At 45.9% G+C, this 20,131-nt stretch overlaps 1 protein-coding gene across 1 annotated transcript in view; it reads right to left on the reverse strand.

The window, feature by feature from the left end:
* The window catches only part of NMNAT2 (nicotinamide nucleotide adenylyltransferase 2), a 132,415-nt gene extending 117,545 nt beyond the window's left edge, over positions 1 to 14,870 (reverse strand). Inside the window, exon 1 of the mRNA XM_029618756.1 lies at positions 14,719 to 14,870. Coding sequence (XP_029474616.1) covers positions 14,719 to 14,803 — 85 coding nt within the window. The 5' untranslated portion in view covers positions 14,804 to 14,870. The remainder of the gene's footprint in view (positions 1 to 14,718) is intronic.
* Positions 14,871 to 20,131: the final 5,261 nt, after the last annotated feature.

The raw sequence follows: 20,131 nt of genomic DNA on the forward strand, positions 1-20,131 counted from the left end.
CTAAATTAAATGATCGCAAGGTGTGAAACAAAAATGGCCAATGCACATAGTCGAAAGCCTTTTCGGCATCGATGGCTAACAGGAGCATTGGAATGTCGTGCGAGCGAGCCCATCCCATGGCATCAACCGTTTTGCGGACATTATCTGACGCCATACGACCGGGAATAAAGCCAGATTGATCGGGATGAATCAAACCGGGTAGGGAAGCATTAAGTCTATTAGCTAAAATTTTCGCCAACAATTTCATATCAAGATTAATTAAGGAAATGGGACGATAAGAACCGCACACGGTGGGGTCACGGCCCGGTTTCACCAGCAGTGTTATCCCAGCCATATTATCCTCCCGGGAGAGCGCGACCGGCCCCTGCAATGAATTAAATAGGGTAACCAGCGGTGGGACCAATAGCGTAATAAATTTCTTATAAAATGTAGCCGTGTAGCCATCGAGTCCGGGCGACTTGCCCAATTTCAACGACTTGATGGCCCAAGTCACCTCCGCTGCGGTGATGTCCCGGGTTAAGAATAATTGGGCCTCCGAGGAGACTTGCGGTAAGGTTATATGGTGAAAGTAGGCCTCCAGCTCCTCCTGAGAGGTAGCAGGTTTAGGAGCATAGAGTTCCGTGTAAAAGCGGAGAAATCGTTTCCGGATGTCTGCATTGGAGGTTAACATTGTCCCATGTTCGTCCTTTAATTTTACAATAGTAGTCTGGGCCTGTTGAACCTTCAATTTTCTTGCCAACAGTCTACCTGCCTTGTTTCCCCCTTCATAGTATAGCTGCTTGCTGCGAGTCAAGTTATATGCTATAGACGCCGCTTCCAAATCTGCCAAGCGCTGGCGCAGAGCATCTATTTGCTCTAAGAGACTCTCGGATCCAGTAACCAAATGCTCACGCCCCAGTCGTTGCAAGTGCATTAAGACATCAACTTTTTCCCTTTGTTTACATTTCTTGACGTAAGCACCCCTTGCAATAAGCTTGCCTCGCAGCACCGCTTTTAGACAATCCCATAAAACTGTGGGGGCAATATTAGGGGCCTCATTAAGTTGGAAATATTCCTGAATATCCCCATATAGTTGGGTGCAAAAATCCTCATCTTCAAGGAGACTGTCATTAAGTCTCCAATACTTTTGGCCTTTATCATACCCAGAGAAATGGAAATCCATAAACACAGGACCATGATCAGACCATGTAATCGGGCCCAGGGACGGGGCGATAACCTGAGCACAACAACCCTTGTCTACTAACAAGTAATCGATACGCGAGTATGTTTTATGTACTTTAGAAAAGAAGGTGTAATTCCTAGATTTAGGATGCCAGACCCTCCACACATCAACTAAACCATGATGCCTTAAGAAACGGCGGAAAACCTGGCGCTCCCGCCGACTAAGCAGTGATTTAGAGTGAGAGTTATCCAATCGAGGGTCTGCGGTCAAATTAAAATCACCGCCCAAGATTATGTGGCCCTCTGCCCACAGGTCAATAAGCCGCGACAGTCCATCCAGGTAGATACCCTGCCCCACATTAGGGCCATATGAACTAATGAGGGTGTATTTTTCCCCCCCAATAGCAATAACCAATAAGAGGTGTCTGCCCTCCGGGTCCGCCCGGCATAAGATTTCTTCATATATCAGATCTTTATGCATTAAAATCCCCACGCCCAAGTACTTTCGTGCCAAAGGCCTAGCAGCCCAGTACTGTCTAGGAAAGCTAGAATGTTTAAGTAAACGCTCATATCTCTTCTTTAAATGGGTTTCTTGTACAAAGGCAATCTTAGTGTGATGAAAATGTAAGTCATCGAACAGAGATTGCCGTTTGTAAGGTGAATTCAGTCCCTTTACATTGAGGGACATAATATTGAAGGCCGTCATGGTAAGAAAAAGCCAGATATTAGGAGCCCCATGAATGTCACCTGCTGTCCCCGCCATTCCAGAGTAATAGTTAGTCTGTGAGTCTCTGTGTACCAAGTGTCCTCCTTTGCAAAAGTCATATAAGAGGTTCTACCCTCTAACAACCCTCCCCGCTTTCCCACCTCCCCCACAGCCTGTTCCCTAGTCCAGGGCCATGCTGTCTGAATAAGGGAGGAGTCAATCATCCCTTCATAGCCGTCCCCCATTGACATCTAAGACTTTTAATAAAACAGTTTCTGACATATTAGAGCATCCCCAACCATTAAACTGTATAACTCAGAACTTTACAGCAGAGCATGAAAATGGTAATAAGAACCAGGAAGGGCACAACTGTAAACAATCCGGTCCATATTGTAAGCTGCCATAACTGGAACCTGCACCTTATGTCCAGGTTGGCCGTCCAGTACTGGACTGCATCAGTACTGCGGCGCAGAGAGAATCAATTAGCCCAAATCAGCTCCCTTGTTATCTCACCCAGCTCAAGCTCAGCTCTGTGGCAATGAATCTGGCTGCCGCCGCAGCCGTTTATCTCCTCTGGTCACCCGTTGCCAACGCTGAGAGCCCTCATTCCGCACAGGTTGCTTTGGAAGAACATTTAAGCCCAGGATCTCAGGGTATCCTGCTGCACGCAAGATTGTGGAGGCCTCCGCCGGCGTTTTCGCCCTATGAGCTTCACCTTTCAGAGAAAAGTTGATCCCAAATGGGAACAGCCACCTGTACCTGATATTTTCCTTGCGTAGGAGGTCCGTGACTGGTTTAAAGTCCCGCCTCTTCTTTATCGTAATAGGTGAGAGATCAACAAAAATCATGACCTCATGGCCCCGCCATTTCCAGCTGGGTTGCTGCCGAGCTATGTTAGCGATTTTATCTTTAACAGCAAATTCGTGGTAACAAGCAATAATGTCCTTAGGCAGATTATTCACCCGGGGGCCATAAACTCTGTGGGCACGTGCAATTTTCACTTCCACCACCTGCTCCGGGGTAGCGGTTCCCGCGCCTGCAGCAAGGAGCATGGCGCTAATCTGTGCCACAGTATCCAGGCAGTCAGTATACTCAGGGCCCTCCGGGATGCCCCGAAACCGAAGATTATGGCGCCGAGACCGGTTTTCTAAATCCTCCATTTTGTCTCTCAGGCATTCCATGTCATCTTGCAGGGTATGTAACGTTGCTTGCTGTTCCTTCAGGTCCGCGCTATTTGTTTCCGCTCAAGTTTCAACCTCAAAAAGGCGGCGGCCATGTTCGGCAAGGTCCTCCTTGAGCTCTTCAATAGAGGTCATAATGACCTCAGTTTTCGCCGCGATTTCGGATTTTATTTCGGCAAACCAGCCCTTCATCTCCCCCTTAGTGGGGATCGCGCTGTCGTCCGCCGGGCCGTCCATGCCCTCCCCCACGATTTCCGCCGCCTCGAGCCCTGCGCCCGCCATATTGTCACCTAGGGGCTCTCCTTCTACCGGCAATTTATTATAAGAAAACTTTTTTAAATCTACCGGTTTCCTTTTGTGCGACATCTGCCGGGATTCCCACGAGCGGGAGAGGTCTTTGCGACACTAAGCACTAGTCAGGGTACCCGATGCCAGGCGATTAAGCTGATGTCTGGCGAGAGCCGCGGGGTTAACCAGCCATTTGCTGGGATGACGTCACATCCTCCCAAATGATACATTTTAGTTATTTTTTACTGAGACTTTTATCTGATTCCATTCTAATAGAATTAGATAGGAAAATAGTGTGGCATAGACTGGATTCCAGAATTTTCCACCGGAGGAATATAAAATGAAAAATACATTTTCCTCCCACAGGAAACAGTAGGTGCTACAAGAGGAAGATGGAGGTTGTCCAAACTATCTCAGGGTAGAGGACTTGCATCTAGGAGGGTGAATCATCATGGTGGGAAGGAATCAAGGCAGAGTGGAGACTAACAATGGTATGAATAGGCAGATTCTACTTCCTCTGTGCTCCAAATATAATTTTTGAGCCCTTCCAGCTCTAGACCTGAGTCATTTTCAAATTAATCCCTCAAATCAAGTATGGGATTTAGGTATCCAGGTAGATGAGAACCTTACAATGAAAATGGACATCAGTAAATTAATCAATACAGGTTATGCCAAGCTGTGTATACTACATCAGTTTAAACTATTATTAACTCTAGAGGACTTCAGTACTGTACTACAAGCTCTAATCTCTCAAATCTAGACTACTGTAACTCCTTATTACTCGGTCTCCTAGCATGTCTCTTAAAACCATTATAATTATTGCAAAATGCCACAGCAAGACTCTTACTAGGATCTAGGAAATTTGATCACATTACACCCTCGCTGATTTCACTGCATTGGTTACCAGTACAATCACGAATCTATTATAAAATATTAACAATAATATTCAGCAAGATTCATTCCAGTAACACCGGTTTGTTAGGCGTGACACTACAACTATACACACCTCAGCAAACTCTAAGATCTCAAAATAAAGGACTATTGACTGTTTCCACAATGAAACACATCTGACGCAAATAAGAGATCATATGTTTTCCATAGCAGGTCCAAATCTTTGGAATTCTCTGCCTGAGATGTTACATATTCTACCAGACAGAAAGAGATTTAAGTGTGAGCTAAAAACGTGGCTATTCAAAAACGCACATAATCTAACAAAGACAAGAAGGACAAAAGATAATAATCGAATCATGAAGAATAAATCTAACGAGAGAATGTAAGATTCTCAATGCAATGCACTGAATAAGATGTGAAACATATTATTTTAATTTTCTCTACTCCTTGCCTTATGTTCTAGATCATTAATTAGTATGTAGTAGAAAATTTCATTTGCTAGATGTTAATGCCTGACTATGAATACTACCTATGTAACCAATCATTGTCAGTTTGTTGATTTAGAGCTATGAATGTCTCTTCTATAAACTGTTGTGATGTATATATTTATTTGAAATTTATTTATTTGAAAAATTTATATACCGTCTTACCAATACAAAAATGACCAAAACGGTTTACAATATTATAAAAATCAAAATAAAAGATCATAATTTATCTGAATCTCAATCCAAGTATTGACTGACAATAGTAAAGTAAAGAAGAAAATAAAACATAGATTGGAAAAAAAATACAATCTGGTACATGATCAATAAAAATAATAATAACTTTAAATACTATATCAAAGTAACAGAACTATAAATAATTATTAATTTAATTAAAAAATAGAACAGATTGAAATTAGAAAGTAGAGACCTAACAGAAAAGCTTATAGACATGATACCTAGTTAGAGATGTCATATCTTAAAGAGTGCGAACTACTGTGTGTAATCGCAGTTTCCTAAAGCTTCTTTAAAAAGATATGGGGCAGATTTTTAAAGTTACGCGCGTGGGGTACATTTGTGCGCGCTACCTGGCGCACACAAATGTACACCTGATTTTATAACATGCGCGTGCTGCCACGCGCATGTTATAAAATCCAGGGTCGGTGCGTACAAGGGGGTGGACACATGTGCACCTTGCGCGCGCCGAGCCCGAGGGGAGCCCTGATGGCTTTCCCCATTCCCTCCAAGGCCGCTCCGAAATTGGAGCGGCCTTGGAGGGAACTTTTTTTCGGCCCCCCCCCCCCCACCTTCCCCTCCCTTCCCCTATCTAACCCCATCCCCCAGCCTTAACTAAATCCCCCCCACTACCTATGTTCCCAAAGTTACACCTACCTGAGACAGGTGTAACTTGCGCGTGCCAGCCAGCTGCCGGCGCGCTGTGCTGGAGCACTCGGCCCTGCCCCCGGACCGCCACTACTCCCCCAGCCACGCCCCCAGACCGCGGCCATGCCCATGGCCCCGCCCCAGACCATCCCTTTTTCGAAGCCTCGGAACATACGTGCATCCCAGGGCTTGCGCACGCCACCGAGCCTATGCAAAATAGGCTCGGCGCGTGCAGGGGTAGGTTTTTGGGGGTTGCGTGCGAATCTTACACGCGTAACCCTTTGAAAATCTGCCTCTATGTTTTTAGTGCTTTCTTAAAGTCAATCCTACATACTATTTGCCTTAAGGAATTAATAGGCAAAGAGTTCCACAAAATAGGACCTGCCACTGAGAAGGCTCTTTGTCTAGTAACATTTAAAGCGGCCATTCTAATGGATGGTATCTCTAATAGATTTTTTGAGGCAGATCTAAGATCTCTTGTTGGCTTAGATACCCGTAGAGTGTACATAGCCAGATGGAGTCTGTGTTGTTTAATAAAGAGTGAACGACAGTATATAAAATGTGTAAATAAATAAATAAATCTTTAAGACTTTGAAAACATACCAAATAGTGATAAAATCTCCTCTTTTATGACTGCAGTAGGCTGTCCTGGACCCCCTTCTTGCTGCTGCTGTTGCCGTCTGGTCAACCCGAAGGACACTGTCTCCACACTCCTGCTGATGTCAATGTAGACTGACCTGAAAAGGTGGCCTGCAGCAGGGCTGGATGCTTCCATAGGGGCAACACAAAGGAGGTTGTCCCTTGGGAAGCTCCTTAGGGAGGGATTGGGTCTACCAACATCCAGACTGGCCTTCAGTAGTGGGTTGTTTGTGTAGGTTAGGGGATTATTCTTAGAAAATATTATTGTTCCCCCTGTTCTTTTGAGTGAAGTTTTCTCTGGGAGCTAGGGGAAAGATGTATTAGTTGATTGGGAGGATGGGATAAGGTGCTTTAGATTTGTGTTTACTTATTTAAAAATATGTATTAATCGCTTTACAGATTTCCATAAATAACCCAAAATGATGTACAAAAGTAAAACAACAAATTACAATGCATAAAAATGTTGCTTACATATATGTATTCCATATATGCTGATCTATTCCCTTGTGAGAGTAGGGTCTGAGTTTAGCAGAATATAAAAGTATTTATTGTTTTGTTGTTTTATTTTTGTACATTGAATTGTTTTGTTTTATATGTTTATGAATTATTATAGTTTTTGAATTGTATTCTATGAAATGTTGTATTGCCTTTTTATGAACTACATTGTAAACTGCTCTAGGCATTTCTTGTGACTTGAAAAAGCAAGCTATTAAGTATAAAAAATATAAAATAGAACCAGATATCTGGAAAACCTGATATTTGACAGCTGTTTGCCTCCAGGAGGACCAAACTACCAGAGGAAAATTAACCTCTCTATAGCAAACCATAGATCTAAGATTAAATTATAGGATTTGAAATATAGTTACACTTTGGTTCGTATTGTACAGAAAAATGGCTTGCCCAAAAGCACAACCCCCAACATAGGGCCTTATTTACTAAACATTTTTCCCATAGACCCAGACAGGCCGATGGAATAAGGTGCACCCAGCATGCAGCACAGGTTTACTTGCAGTTGTGCACTCATTTCAGAAGTAAAGAGAATGAAGGTCTGATTTTTTTTTTTGTGCTTATGAATGTTTCTAAAAGAAAATGTAAGATGCCAGAATTTGCCTGTTATATTTTTCATCTTATATTTTGAAAGAGGAATAAGTCTTGAACTAAGGGGAGTTACACAGATGCAATCACAGGAACTTTCTGCGTCCATCTTACTAACTGGCCTTCCATAGGCAATCGCTGAAAGCCTGCATGGTCCCTCCACCGCCCCCTTTGCCACCCTATTCATGAGAACTGGCATAGCACGTGCCACTGTACTAACAACCTAATACCACAAACACAGCCCCTGACATCCAACAAAAAACAAGGCTTCACGCAGACATCCAACAGGGTCCCAAGTTATAAAGTAATTATGAACAACACATCAGATCCCAGCATACTGCCTCTGAAAGCCCCACATCACTTCATGCTGGATCCCAAACACAGACACAAAAAATCCAACATCTTGTTCTCCTACACACAAAATTTCACTTCTACACCCTGATCCTTGCTTACTAAGGTCACAGAATTCCTGGTGACGTACCTTCCCTCATTTTGTTCACATTTCCAGCCAAACACAAGTTCACATCAATCTGGTTCTCTCTATATATTATTTATGTATTAATATTATATTATATAACAATATTAGCAGCTCCAGGTAAGCATCACAAAGTCTGTGCATGCATAATGCTGGTCACACGTGGTTGTGGGATGGGCTGAGACAGAAGGAATCAGGTACAGCACTGTGCGTATGTCATGTAGCACTATAGAAATAGCACAGGAGCACAGGTGGGATCGGCAGCAAAGGGCTGAAGCAGAAGAGAAGTAAAGGCACAATGGCGACAAAAAAAGATGGGTCTTCCCAGGCCCCACCAGTGACAGAAAGTAACTCAAGGGGAGAGGGAAGGGGAAAGGATAGCGATGGGAGGGGATAGGGTGAGTGAGAAGAAAGGGTTGGCAGGGAAGGAAAACGAGGGGTGATTAAGAGGAGTGCAAGGGAGGGGGAGGGCTGGGTGGGAGGCATGTGAGGTGGAGGGGAAAGAAGAGGAGAGAAGATGAAAGGGGTGAGTGAAAGTAGTAGAAAGAGGTCAGGATGGAAGACAAGGGAGGGGTTGAATGAGAATAGAAAAGGCGAGAAAGGTGAGTACAAAGTGTGTGTGTGGGGGGGGGGGGAAGAGAGTATGCATACCTCACACCCCCCCTCACCACTCCACCCCACACCCATCACCACCTCTCCTACACATCCAACCATCATTACCACCTCCCCCTCTACTCTCTCCCCCACACACAGTGGAGAATGTGAAAGGGAAAAAGTTCCTCCAGCCACACACTCGCACCTCCCCAACACTGTTCCCTCTAAGCTGCATACACGTGCAGCCGCGCACTGCTTTTACCCCCCACGCAAGAAGACCGGCGGGGCCGTGGTGAAACCTATCCCACCACAGCCTGAAGTGAGGCCCATCCCACCTCGCCCCAAAGTGAAAGAGGCCCCAAAACTCTGGGTGCGCCTCCTCCTTCCTGCCTGCATGGCCCGTAAAAAAAAAAAAAAAAAAAAGTTGCCAGAGCTGCGCGGGCAGAAAGGAGGAGGAGGAGCCCATGTGCAGAATAAAGCAGTGTCTGTGGCAGGGCCACCGTGGATCCCATCGTGCAGCAGCCCAAGAAGAGGAGGGGAGAGGGAGGTTGAGAGAGAGAGTTGAGAGCATGTGTGTGTGTGTGAGAGAAAGCATGTGAGTGTGTGTATTTGTGTGTGTGAGTGAGACAGCACGTGAGGGACAGCCGGTATGTATGTATGAGAGAGAGACAGCATGTAAATGTGAGAGCTGTGTGTGTGAGAGCCAGGATATGTGTTTGTGTGAGACAGCATGTGAGATTGGGAGCAGGTGAGTAAGAGAGCATGTGAGAGTGAGAAAGTGTATGTGTGTGTGTGTGTGTATGAGAGAGAGAGACAGCATGTGAGAATGAGAGCCTGAGTGTATGTTTGAGGGAGGAAGGGAAGAAGACAGGCGAAGAGAGAAGAAACAGAATGGAAAAAAAGAAACCTTGTAAAAGGAATTGGGAAAAGATTGAGAAAGGGAAGGTAAAAAAAAAAAAAAAGCATGAAACCAACCAATTAGAAAAATAAGATCAGACAACAAAGGGAAAAAAAATTTTTTTGAATTTTTAGTTTGGCATATATTATCTTTGGGAATGTGCATTACATATTTTTATTTTGTTTTTTCTTCAGTCTTCCACTGTTCAGAGTCTAGTTTCTCAGCTATTTTATTGTCTACATGTTTCTGTTTCTAATTTGTAGTCCCATATTCTGTGTTAGGTAAGGTCTGTCTGCATGCATAACTGCATGTGGATTTTCTGTAGGGCTTTGTAGCAGTCTGGCTTGTTTTGTTAACCCCAGTAGGTGGTGTATTCATGTTCTAGGGCATGGCATAATATTTGCATTGCTGCACTGTCATAGATAAGGCAGCTGCTGTTTGAGTCCTGAGATAGTACTGATATTGTAATGCAAGGTTCTATGTGTCTTTTTTTTTTTGCAGGGGTTTGTGTTACTTCTCAAACTGTTTGGCAGTGAAGGGTTTGCAGTTACAAAGATGAGTGTGTGGGTGTGGACGAGGAGGAGAATTGAGTGTGTATGCATGTGCACGAGAGTCTGGGGAGTGAATGAGAGGAATGAGAGTGAGTGTGTGGTAGTGAGAACGAGCATGTCTATGTGAGAGTGTATGAAAGTGAATATGCAAGTGTATTGGTGTCTGTGTGTATGGGATAAAGTTTGTGTGCATGCTGCTACCAATGTTCGCTCTAAGGATTGGGTTGCTGTGAGCATAAAATTGATAGGCTTTTTGCATCAAATAAAGTAGTGCTCACAGGGTAGTGAAATCACATTTTTTTGCTCACAAGCAAACTGTTTTGCACACAGCAACCCAGTCCTTAGAGGAAACATTGCTTTCCAAGCCTGCCTCTGCCTCCCCCCACCCCCCAGACACACGTGGGGGAGGAGAGTACAAGGGGAAGAGTATATATATATATATATATATATATATATACACAAACACACACCCATACACACTAATACCCTAGTCACCCCCCTCCACACCAATCTTCAGATGCCAACACCTCCCCCTCCCCCACACATACAGAGATAAGGAAAGGGGGGAAAGAGTGTCCCTACCCATACACATCCCACCTACACCACTGCCCTCCCGCCCACACACAAATGGGGAGTGTAGAGAGTAGATAGTGTAAGGGAGGGGGGATGGTTGAGTGAAGTGAACGCGAGAGGAGGGGAGGGAGTGGAGTATGAGAGAAGTGTGAAGGGGCAGAGAGAGGAATGAAGTAAGAGGGAAAGAGTGCATGTACACAAACACACACACTCTACACCGTCCCCACTCACCTCCTTCCACACCACTTCCTTCCATCCCTCCATTCAAACACACCTACACCATCACCTCCCTCCACACACTCCTCACCCACAAACACAACATCCCCCACACATTCCACCACCTCTCGACATCCATTTCCCACACCACCACCTCCAGGACTGGTGCAAGGGTATTGGATGCCCTAGGTGACCCTTAGAGCCTTATGGTCCCCCCATTTATGCCCTCCCCATAGATGATTAACCATAGACTAGTCTTGAGTCCAGCAATATAGGACTGATTATAATTTGGTTAGTAAGACAGAATTTTTTTTCTTGAATCCTCTCAGTTGTGGTCTCTTTGAAGTGGGTATATTGAATTTACTTTTGATTTCTACTACTTTGTTAATTTTCTATATAAATGTACTTCTGATTATTCTTCATATATTTGTATATTTGATTAAAAATTTAAATGCAGATTTGAACAAATTATGCATTTTAATAACAGATTTTACATGAAAAAGTACATTCAAATTACATATTGTTAGTAATATTTTTAGTATATTTACATGCACCTCATTGGTACCAACCAGAAAATCCTACAGAAAAGTAAAAATGACATTTGGAACCCATATAATATTAGGCCTATTGTAAAGTACATTAGGTATGAGCTTGGCCCTCAGAAAGCCATGCATAAATGCACTTAAAATTAATATAAAAAAACTTAAAATTAAAATATAGTAAACTTCCTATTCCAAAACACTAATTGCTAGCACTCAAATAATAATAACCCTACCTATGAAAAGGCAATACTGCAAATATTACACCAGGCCCTAAAACACCAATACATCTACTATTTGGAAAACAGAACAAGCCAGGCCTCTATAGATCCCTACACAGAAATTACATGCAAGTAGAATACCTCACCTTGATCACACATGCAGAACACACACAGACACTCATTAAATACAGAATAAAGAGACCATAAAGTACAAATAGAAAGTGCAGAGAAAAACTGAACTGAAAACCACAAGAAGTCAGACTTTGCATATAGTGTAACAATGGAAAACAGAAACATTACCATTCCTCATAAAACATCAAATAATAGAATCAAGAATATAAATCAATAATAACAATAAAACCATGTTAATAAAAATAATATTTCGAAAGAGCTGATGAATAGAATAACATTGAATAATTAAAAAGCCATATACATTGTTAATTTTTTAATTTCGAATTTGCTGCCCCTTTCTCTGTTGGTGCTGTCACCCCCTTTCCCCACATCGCCTGGTATAGGGTAGCAGAGAGCTGTTCTCTTCTGATGAGATTGAGCAATGCTGGAAGGCAGCAAATCTTAGCCAGCCTACTGCCCCTAAATGTTTGCTACCCTAGACACAGGCATAATTGGTGCCTATTGACAAATCCAAGGCTGCAGACACATCAAATAACACCCAATAATTAAAACTAATAAGGATAAAAATATCTCGCACTCTCCATATTTATGAACTTTGATTTCCAGATGCTCTGAGATTGTTCTGGATTAATAGAGAGGCGGGGGATGGGTGGTGTTGCACACAAACCTTGTCCTCTCTCATATATACTTGTACACACATGCTCTCTTTCACACCCTCACACATGCTTAGTCACATGCACATATCTTCTCCCTCACTCACACATGCTGAATCACACACACATACATGCTCTGTCCCTCACCCACACACACCCACTCACTCTTCACCCCCTCTGGAAGCACAAGTAGCAGCAGCCCCCTTCTTCAGCCCTTATGGCCAGGGCTCCTCCTCTTTCTTCAGGCTGTTGCTCCTGCTCTTGCCTGACACTACTCTGCCTCCTGCTACTCCATTCTTCAGCTGCACAGGCTGATGCAGTGCTGCTCTGCCTGCTCTTCTTTGCCACGTGAGCCAACACTTTTCTGCCTCTTCCTCCTTCTGGCTATGCAGACAATAGTGCAGCCTGCTCTGGCCTCTTCTGGTGCCATGATGGCATCTCCTCCTTCCCGTCCACACAAGCCCACGCAACACCACTTCCTTCTTCTGGGCCTGCATGAGCAAGAAGGTGATGAAGCCATTGCGGCACCACCACCTAAACTATGGTGCCTATCTAATGCTTCCACTGATCCTGGCCATCTTGCCCCTATGCACCTACACACAGACACACACACTATCCTCCACATACTCCTCACCTACACCACCACCTTTCCCCCAACACACCACTCTCCCACACATTCAGGAATGAGAAGGTTACAAAGTGATACAACTCACTCCTGCACCTTCACTCACCCCATCCACACCCAACCTACCTACACCCCAACACTCCCCCATACATACACTCCCTACATACCCCAACACCTCCTACCTATCCCCACACAGACACAAGGGTGAAGAGAGGGGGAAAGAGTGCTTTTACCCCACCTACACCACTACCCCCTCATCCACCACATACACAGGACTACAAAGTGAAGAGTGCAAAGGGAGAAAAGATAGGGAAGAAAGAGAAGGGAAACAATGTGAGAAGTGTGGAGGGGAGGAAAGTGTGTGCATACTCACTTCCTACACCCTCACCTAAGCCCCACACATACCCTTCACACACACACACACACACACACATACACACCACCGCTGCCTCCCACACAAAATCACACCTTATCTGTCCCACACACACACACGAGGGGGAGCAGAGGGCTACAAAGTGGAGAGTGTGAGGGCGAGAGGACCAAGTGGAGAATGAGTAGGAGAAAGTACATACTCCCACCCCTACCCCCACCCATCTACACCACCATCCCCCCCCCCCCCCCCACACACACACACACACACAGACAGGGATGAGGAGAGGGGAACAAACTGGAGAGTACAAGGGGAAAATAGCACCTCTTGCCATAAACACACACAACTCACATTCTAGCTCCCCACACCACCTGCACACATCTCTCCACTGGTGGGGCTGGTGAATAAAACAAGCATGGGCGCAGCCCCTAGTTGTAGATGGTTTTTGAAAATCAGGACCTATCAGACCATGAATCGCAAAACACACAAATGAAACATCATAACATTCCAGCTCACTGATATCAGGTCCAAAACCTCATTGGAATCCTGCATCCTACCCATCCACCCTAAATCTCATCACTAAGTCATTGATCTGACCAACACCCTGTTTAAACTCGCTTAAATTCAACTACCCTTTGACATCAGGCCCTGAGCATAGTTTATTACATTCTGACAACAAGCAGAGTCGCTGAAACATCCTCTTCCATTAACAGCAGATTCCTCACACCTAGCCAATGAAATACTGAAATTCTGATCTGTATATTTACAGCTGCCTGAAATGTACTTGTTGTTTTAATCGTGTATATTACCTTGGCAACACATGTAAAACTGTCATGCCAATAAAGTTATCTGCATCTGTAATTAACTTGAATCAATTCGTTATTTCGATGCGGGGACAGTGAACACTTGTGAGGAACTCCAGTCTGGCAGACTGTTTCGTTTCAGCACCTGCCCTAGAGGACAGCGATCAGCTCCAGTCCCACCCTGCGGACAGGGCTACAGCCCACACACAAATACACAAGTGACATCTCAGCCAGCGCCCAGCCTTACTAAAGCCAGACCCTGCACTTCTGTTCTCTACCCTATTAGTGTCAGACTTTAGCAAACATTAGCAGATCAGGCACTAAAATTCTGCATCCACCCCACTGTATCACCGGGTGGCAAGCCCCGCCACCACCACCAGTGAAAATGACAGTCCCCGCCAACAGGGGATCCCACACGCTCGGCCACAGAAAGCCCAGCAAGCCCAGTTATCTGTCCTAGTACCTACATCACACACACAAACAAACAAACAAACAAACAACAGTTTGCACTTCCGCAGAAAACTAGGCCTCCCCCCTCCCCCTACCAGCAAAAGAGCTGGTGCACTTGAGCTTGGCACAGCTTTAGCGCCCCCCCCCTCCCCCATTCTTGGGGCTTCCGCTACAGAAGCCCCTGTCGCTCAGCATCCACCCTCATGGCCCAATGCCAGCAAATGCAATCGCAGTGGAAAATAGCGGGATGGAGGGAAGGGGGGGGGGGAGAGAGAGAGAGAGAATGGACTTACCAAACATCTGAATGTGGCCTTTTGTGATGGGGTTGAAGCTGCCGCAGGCAAGCAGAATAACGTGGGTCTTGGTGGTCTCCGTCATGTTGGGGCGGAGGTGGGGGTGGGGGCTGCTCGTCTGTGCTCTCGGCGAGCCTCTGTTTTTATGTCTGGCTGTGTCTGCAGAGGAAGGAAGGAAGGTGAGGCTCTTAACTGGATGCTTTCAGCACCAAGGAGCTGACTCCAGACGCAGTACACCCCGCCTCCCTCCTCCTCTTAACTCTTTCTTTGCCACCAGATCACACATGTATGCTAGCTGCATCCCTGCTTCACTTGCTGCCGTACCACTAATCAAATCTCTATACGCATCTGGCTCAGATGCGCTCAAGGATTTATACTGCATTTGTTTGCTTTCTCTTGGTGAATTCAGAATTGTGAGGGTTGTAAAATGATGCTGTGCAGAGACTGTACCATGTGACGAGCTAGAATATTTCCTACTGTTGCGTCGGTAGTAGGGAATAGACTAAAAGTATATTGATTGCTGTTTTTATAACCATTATTTCCCCCCATCCTCTGCCACACCAATTCCCAAATAATCACTGCTCTAAAACAAAAAAATTAAAGTGAGTTTATGCTTTTTTTTTTTTTTTAACTAAGAAAGCAGCTATATTGGGGGGTCAATATTCAGTATCTTTGTCCAGATAAATTCAGGACTTAACCGGACAAACGATGGGATTTCAAATTTCCAACACGTTGGAAGCCTTCAGGTTATCTAAGTAATTAGTTCGATAAAATTTAGCCAGATAACTTAAATCCACCCCCAGAATATCTTCAGGTTATCTGGCTATGCTAGCCTGAAAACAGTCTAAAGTTAGCGATAAACTTATGGGGGGGAATAGATGTGTGTGTAGGTAGGTGGTGGTGCAGAGGGGAGTGAGTGGGGGTGTGAGGCTTAAGGTATGTTTATGCATTCTTACGCCTTCACACTCTCCGCATTGTAGCCTTTTCCACCACCCCCTGCATGTGTTTAGGGAGGGTAGGAGAAGTGTGTGTATAGATGGGGGGGGGGGGGGGGGGGTGTATGTGCATGGCTGGGGGCACTCAATCCCTCTCACACTTTCCACTTTGTTCCCCTCCTCTCACCTATGTGTATGTGGTGAGGGGGAGGTGGTGCTGACCTGTGCATGTGGTGGGGTGGTGGGGGAATGTGGAGGTGTGTAAACATAGAAACATAGAGATGATGGCAGAAAAGGACCAAATGGTTCATCCAGTCTGCCCAGCAAGCTTATGGCAACATCTGCTGCACCGTGCAGGTTGTCCCCATGCTTATCAGTTTCCCAGACCATAACAGTCAGGGCTCTTATTGGTTGCTGTTTGACTGCAATTTCCCTTTACCCCTTGCCATGGAAGCAGAGAGCAATGTTGGAGTTGCATCAAAAGTATCAGGCTTATTAGCTAAGGGTAGTAAAAGTCGCATCAGCAAGTTACCTCCGTGCTTATTTGTTCCCCAGACTCTAAAAGTTGGGCCTTCATTGGTTGTTGTCTGAATCCAATTCCTCTTTTCCACCTGCCATTGAAGCAGAGAGCAACGAAGTGTTATTATTTGTGATAGTTGTGGGTGGATCCTTGGGCCTGTGGCAGATGACCACACCCACGGGGGAAGATCCCGAGAGGGACAACCGGTCAGGCTCAGAGTTGGGAGACAGGCACACACTTAGTTCTTTTATTTAACTGTTTTAAAGAACCACCAGAGATGGCAGTAGTGAGCTGGAAGAGCCCGGCTGGGTTGTAGTCCCTCAGGCATTGGAACAGCGATCCCAGGATGGCTGAGCTGTAGAGAAACTGAGATAGTGAGTAGGCAGAGTATGCAGAGTTCAGGAACAGAACCTTGATGGTAACACTCACACAATAATCTCTTGGAACAGCCCCGGAGCTGGAATGAAGTAGGACCTCGAGGAGCGAGAGGGAAAGCTCTGAGAGAGAGATGGTAACTCACTAGTGTTGTAGGCAGCGATGACTTCCTGGCTGAAGTTATATTCGGTAGCAGGTCTGGGAACGTGGGCCCTCGAGGAACGAGTACCGGTTCCAGACTGCGACCTGAAAAGCAAGAGAGAAAGCGAGGCCCTCGAGGAGCGGGTACCCTGGTAAAGTCCGAGGTGGCAGAGTAGCAAGGTATGCGTAGAGCGAATCCCATCCGCAGCGATACCTGGAGGCAGCTAGGTAGGAAACCCTTTGCTAACTCGAATAGCTAGCAAAACAAGAGACCTTAAACATCTAGTGATGATGTCATCTCAGGGGGACGCCCCGGAGGTTCGCGCCACAGCTAGTACTTGAGTCGGGGCTGCGCCACGCACGCGCCCTTAGGCCTCAAGAGAAACATGGCGGAAGGCAGTGTCTAGCCGGTCCGGGAACACCGGAGGAGGTCGGCAAGATGACGCCGCAGCAGCCAAACTTCCATCGACCAAAGAGGGAGTCGCCAAAGAGGTAAGGTGGGCGAAGTGGAGACGTCGGGCAGCGACGGTCATAACATGAAGGAGTTGCATCAACAATATCAAGGCTTATTGTTTAAGGGTAGTAACTGTTGCACCAGCAAGGAGTGGGGAGTGCACTTTGTCACCTCACACTCTCCATTTTGTAGCCCTCTCTTCTTCCATGTGTGTGAGTGTGTTTGGGAGGGGAGAAAGAGGTGATGGGGTAGTAGTGGTACATGTCTATGTGAGGAGTGTCTGTGTTAGAGGTGATGGTATAGGTCGGATGTGTTGTATGTGTGGCAGTGGTAACTGCTGGTTTGAGAGGTGTAAGTAGTGGTGTGGGGTGAATGGGAGAGTATGTGTGTATGTATGTATGTGTGCACATGCACTTTTCCTCCTCTCTACCCCACATTCCCTACTTCAGTTCCCTTCTCACTCCTTCACACTCCTCTCCTCTCTTACTTCTCTCACTTACTCCCTCCACGTTACTCCTATTTTCTCTCCCTTCTCCTCTACCTCCCTTAGCCTCCCATTCAGTCCTTCCCTACTGCCCTGCACTCTTCACTTTATAGCCCTCTCCTCCCCCTCATGTGTGAGAGGAGGAAATAGTATAGATGGGATGTGTATGGGGGGGGCATTCTGTCTCTCCCTCCTCACCTCTGTGTGTATGTTGGTAGGGGAAAGGTAGAGGTGTTACTGTGTGTGTGCATGTGTGTGTATCTATGGGGGATAGGGTAGCTAGTGGTGAAGAAGGGGTGAATGAGGATATGGGGTGTGTGTGCTCTTTCCTCCTTGCACTCTCCACTTTGTAGACCTCTTCCCCTACCCTTTGTGTATAGGGGGAGAGAGGGAGGGCATGGGTGACTCTCAGGCTATGTGTGTGTGTATTTCTGGGCATGCTCTTTCCCTCTCACGCTCTCCACTTTGTCCCCCTCTCCTCACCTCTGTGTGTGTGTGTTAGTGGGGGAAAAGTAAAAGTGTTAGAGTGTGTTTGTGTGCGTGTATGCATGTGTGTGTTTGTGTGTCTGTGAGGGCCAGGAGTAGCTGGTTGGTGTGGAGTGGAGGAATAGACTAGTTGTTAGAACAGCAGACTAAGAACCAGGGTTCAAATCCCACTGCCACTCCTTGTGACCTTGTGAAAGTCACTTCACTCTCCATCATCTCAGGAACATGCTTTTTCCTTAGCAGGACCAACCTTGTGGAACTCAATCCCCCCTGATATCTACCTAACTGCAGACAAAAAGGCCTTTAAGAAAGCCCCTAAAGATTACCTTTTTCTGCAAGCCTTCCCTGACCTATGTGTGCCTTAACCTATTTTATCTATGTTTTAATTTTTGTTGGAATTTTTAATCTTTACTGTAATTCTATTATTTTAAATCTCATTTTTATGTTACGTATGTTTGTTTTTATTTTTTAGTCTTAACTTCCATTATGTATGTGCCTTTGTAACCCCGCCCTGAACTTTGGAGGGCGTGGGAAATAAATACCTTTAAATAAATAAATAAAACTTAGATTGTGAGCCCTCTGGGGACGGGGAAATACCTATAGTAGCTGAATGTAATCCATTTTTAGCTACAATGAAAAGGCAAGAGCTAAATACACAATAAAAGAATAGAGGGATGAGTGGGGATATGGAGGTATGTTTACGCTTTCTTCCTTGCACTCCACTTTATAGCCCTCTTCTCCCACCCCCATGTGTGTAGGGGGAGAGAGTGAGTGTCGGCTGTGTGTATATGTTTGCACTGCTGGGGGCACTCTTTCCCCCTCACGCTCTCCACTTTATCCCCCTTCTCCTCACCTGTGTGTGGGGGGAGGCAGTTTGTCTCTCCCGTCTACTTTACACTCCTCTCCCTCCCTCTCAATCCTGCTTTCTGCCTCTGGTGGGGCCTGGGAAACCTCACCAGCCTTGCCGCTGCCATGCCTTTTTTCTCTTCCGCTGGTGGGACCTGAGGAAGCTCACCTGTCTTTTGCTGCTGGCCCTGCCATTGTGGTGCCAATCCCACCTCCCATCATTCTGCTGCCTGATGGTGTCTTCTGCGATGACCCGTCCCAGACCTACAGGTGAGAATCTTTATTGCGTACACATGTGCAGACTCACTCAGAGCCCCTAATATTTTTATAATAAGAAACATAGCAATGATGGCAGAAAAGGTTCATCCAGTCTGCCCGGCAAGCTTAAAATAGTAACTACCACTCTGTGCAGGTTACTCCCTTGTTTCTCCTAAGGATATTAACTGCCACTCTATGCAGTTATCCCCAAGTCTTATGATACCCATGAAAATTGCAGCTAGCAACATTTTTTAGGGGTGTGCATTCGGATTGACCGCATTAGTAAAACGCAACTCTTTTTTTTTTTTTTACTTAAAAAATTGATTCGACATAAACGATCGGATTTCCCACATATCGAACATAGATATGTTCGATATGTGGGAAATCGCGATTGTTGAGCCAAAATAAAAATATAAACCCCCTCACCCTCCTTAATCCCCCCCCCCCGACTTACCACAACTCCCTGGTGATGGAGCGAGGAGTGAGGACGCCATTTCTGCAATCCTTGGCGAGAAGCATGTGACGTCGGCGGCACGTCGAGTGACGCCGGCGTCACGTGATTCCCGGCTCGTTCGCGCCGGACGGCTCGTTCGGCCCAAAAAGAACTTTTGGCCAGCTTGGGGGGGCCTCCTGACCCCCCCAAGCTGGCCAAAAGTTCTTTTTGGGCCGAACGAGCCGTCCGGCGCGAACGAGCCGGGAATCACGTGGCGCCGCGTCACTCAGACGCGACGTCACGTGATTCCCGGCAAGTTCGCGCCGGACGGCTCGTTCGGCGCGAACAAGCCGGGAATCACGTGACGCCGACGTCACGTGATTCCCGGCAAGTTCGCGCCGGACGGCTCGTTCGGCCCAAAAAGAACTTTTGGCCAGCTTGAGGGGGTCAGGAGGCCCCCCCAAGCTGGCCAAAAGTTCTT

The sequence above is a fragment of the Rhinatrema bivittatum genome, chromosome 10 (assembly GCF_901001135.1).
Source record: "Rhinatrema bivittatum chromosome 10, aRhiBiv1.1, whole genome shotgun sequence".
Taxonomy (NCBI): Eukaryota; Metazoa; Chordata; class Amphibia; order Gymnophiona; family Rhinatrematidae; genus Rhinatrema; species Rhinatrema bivittatum.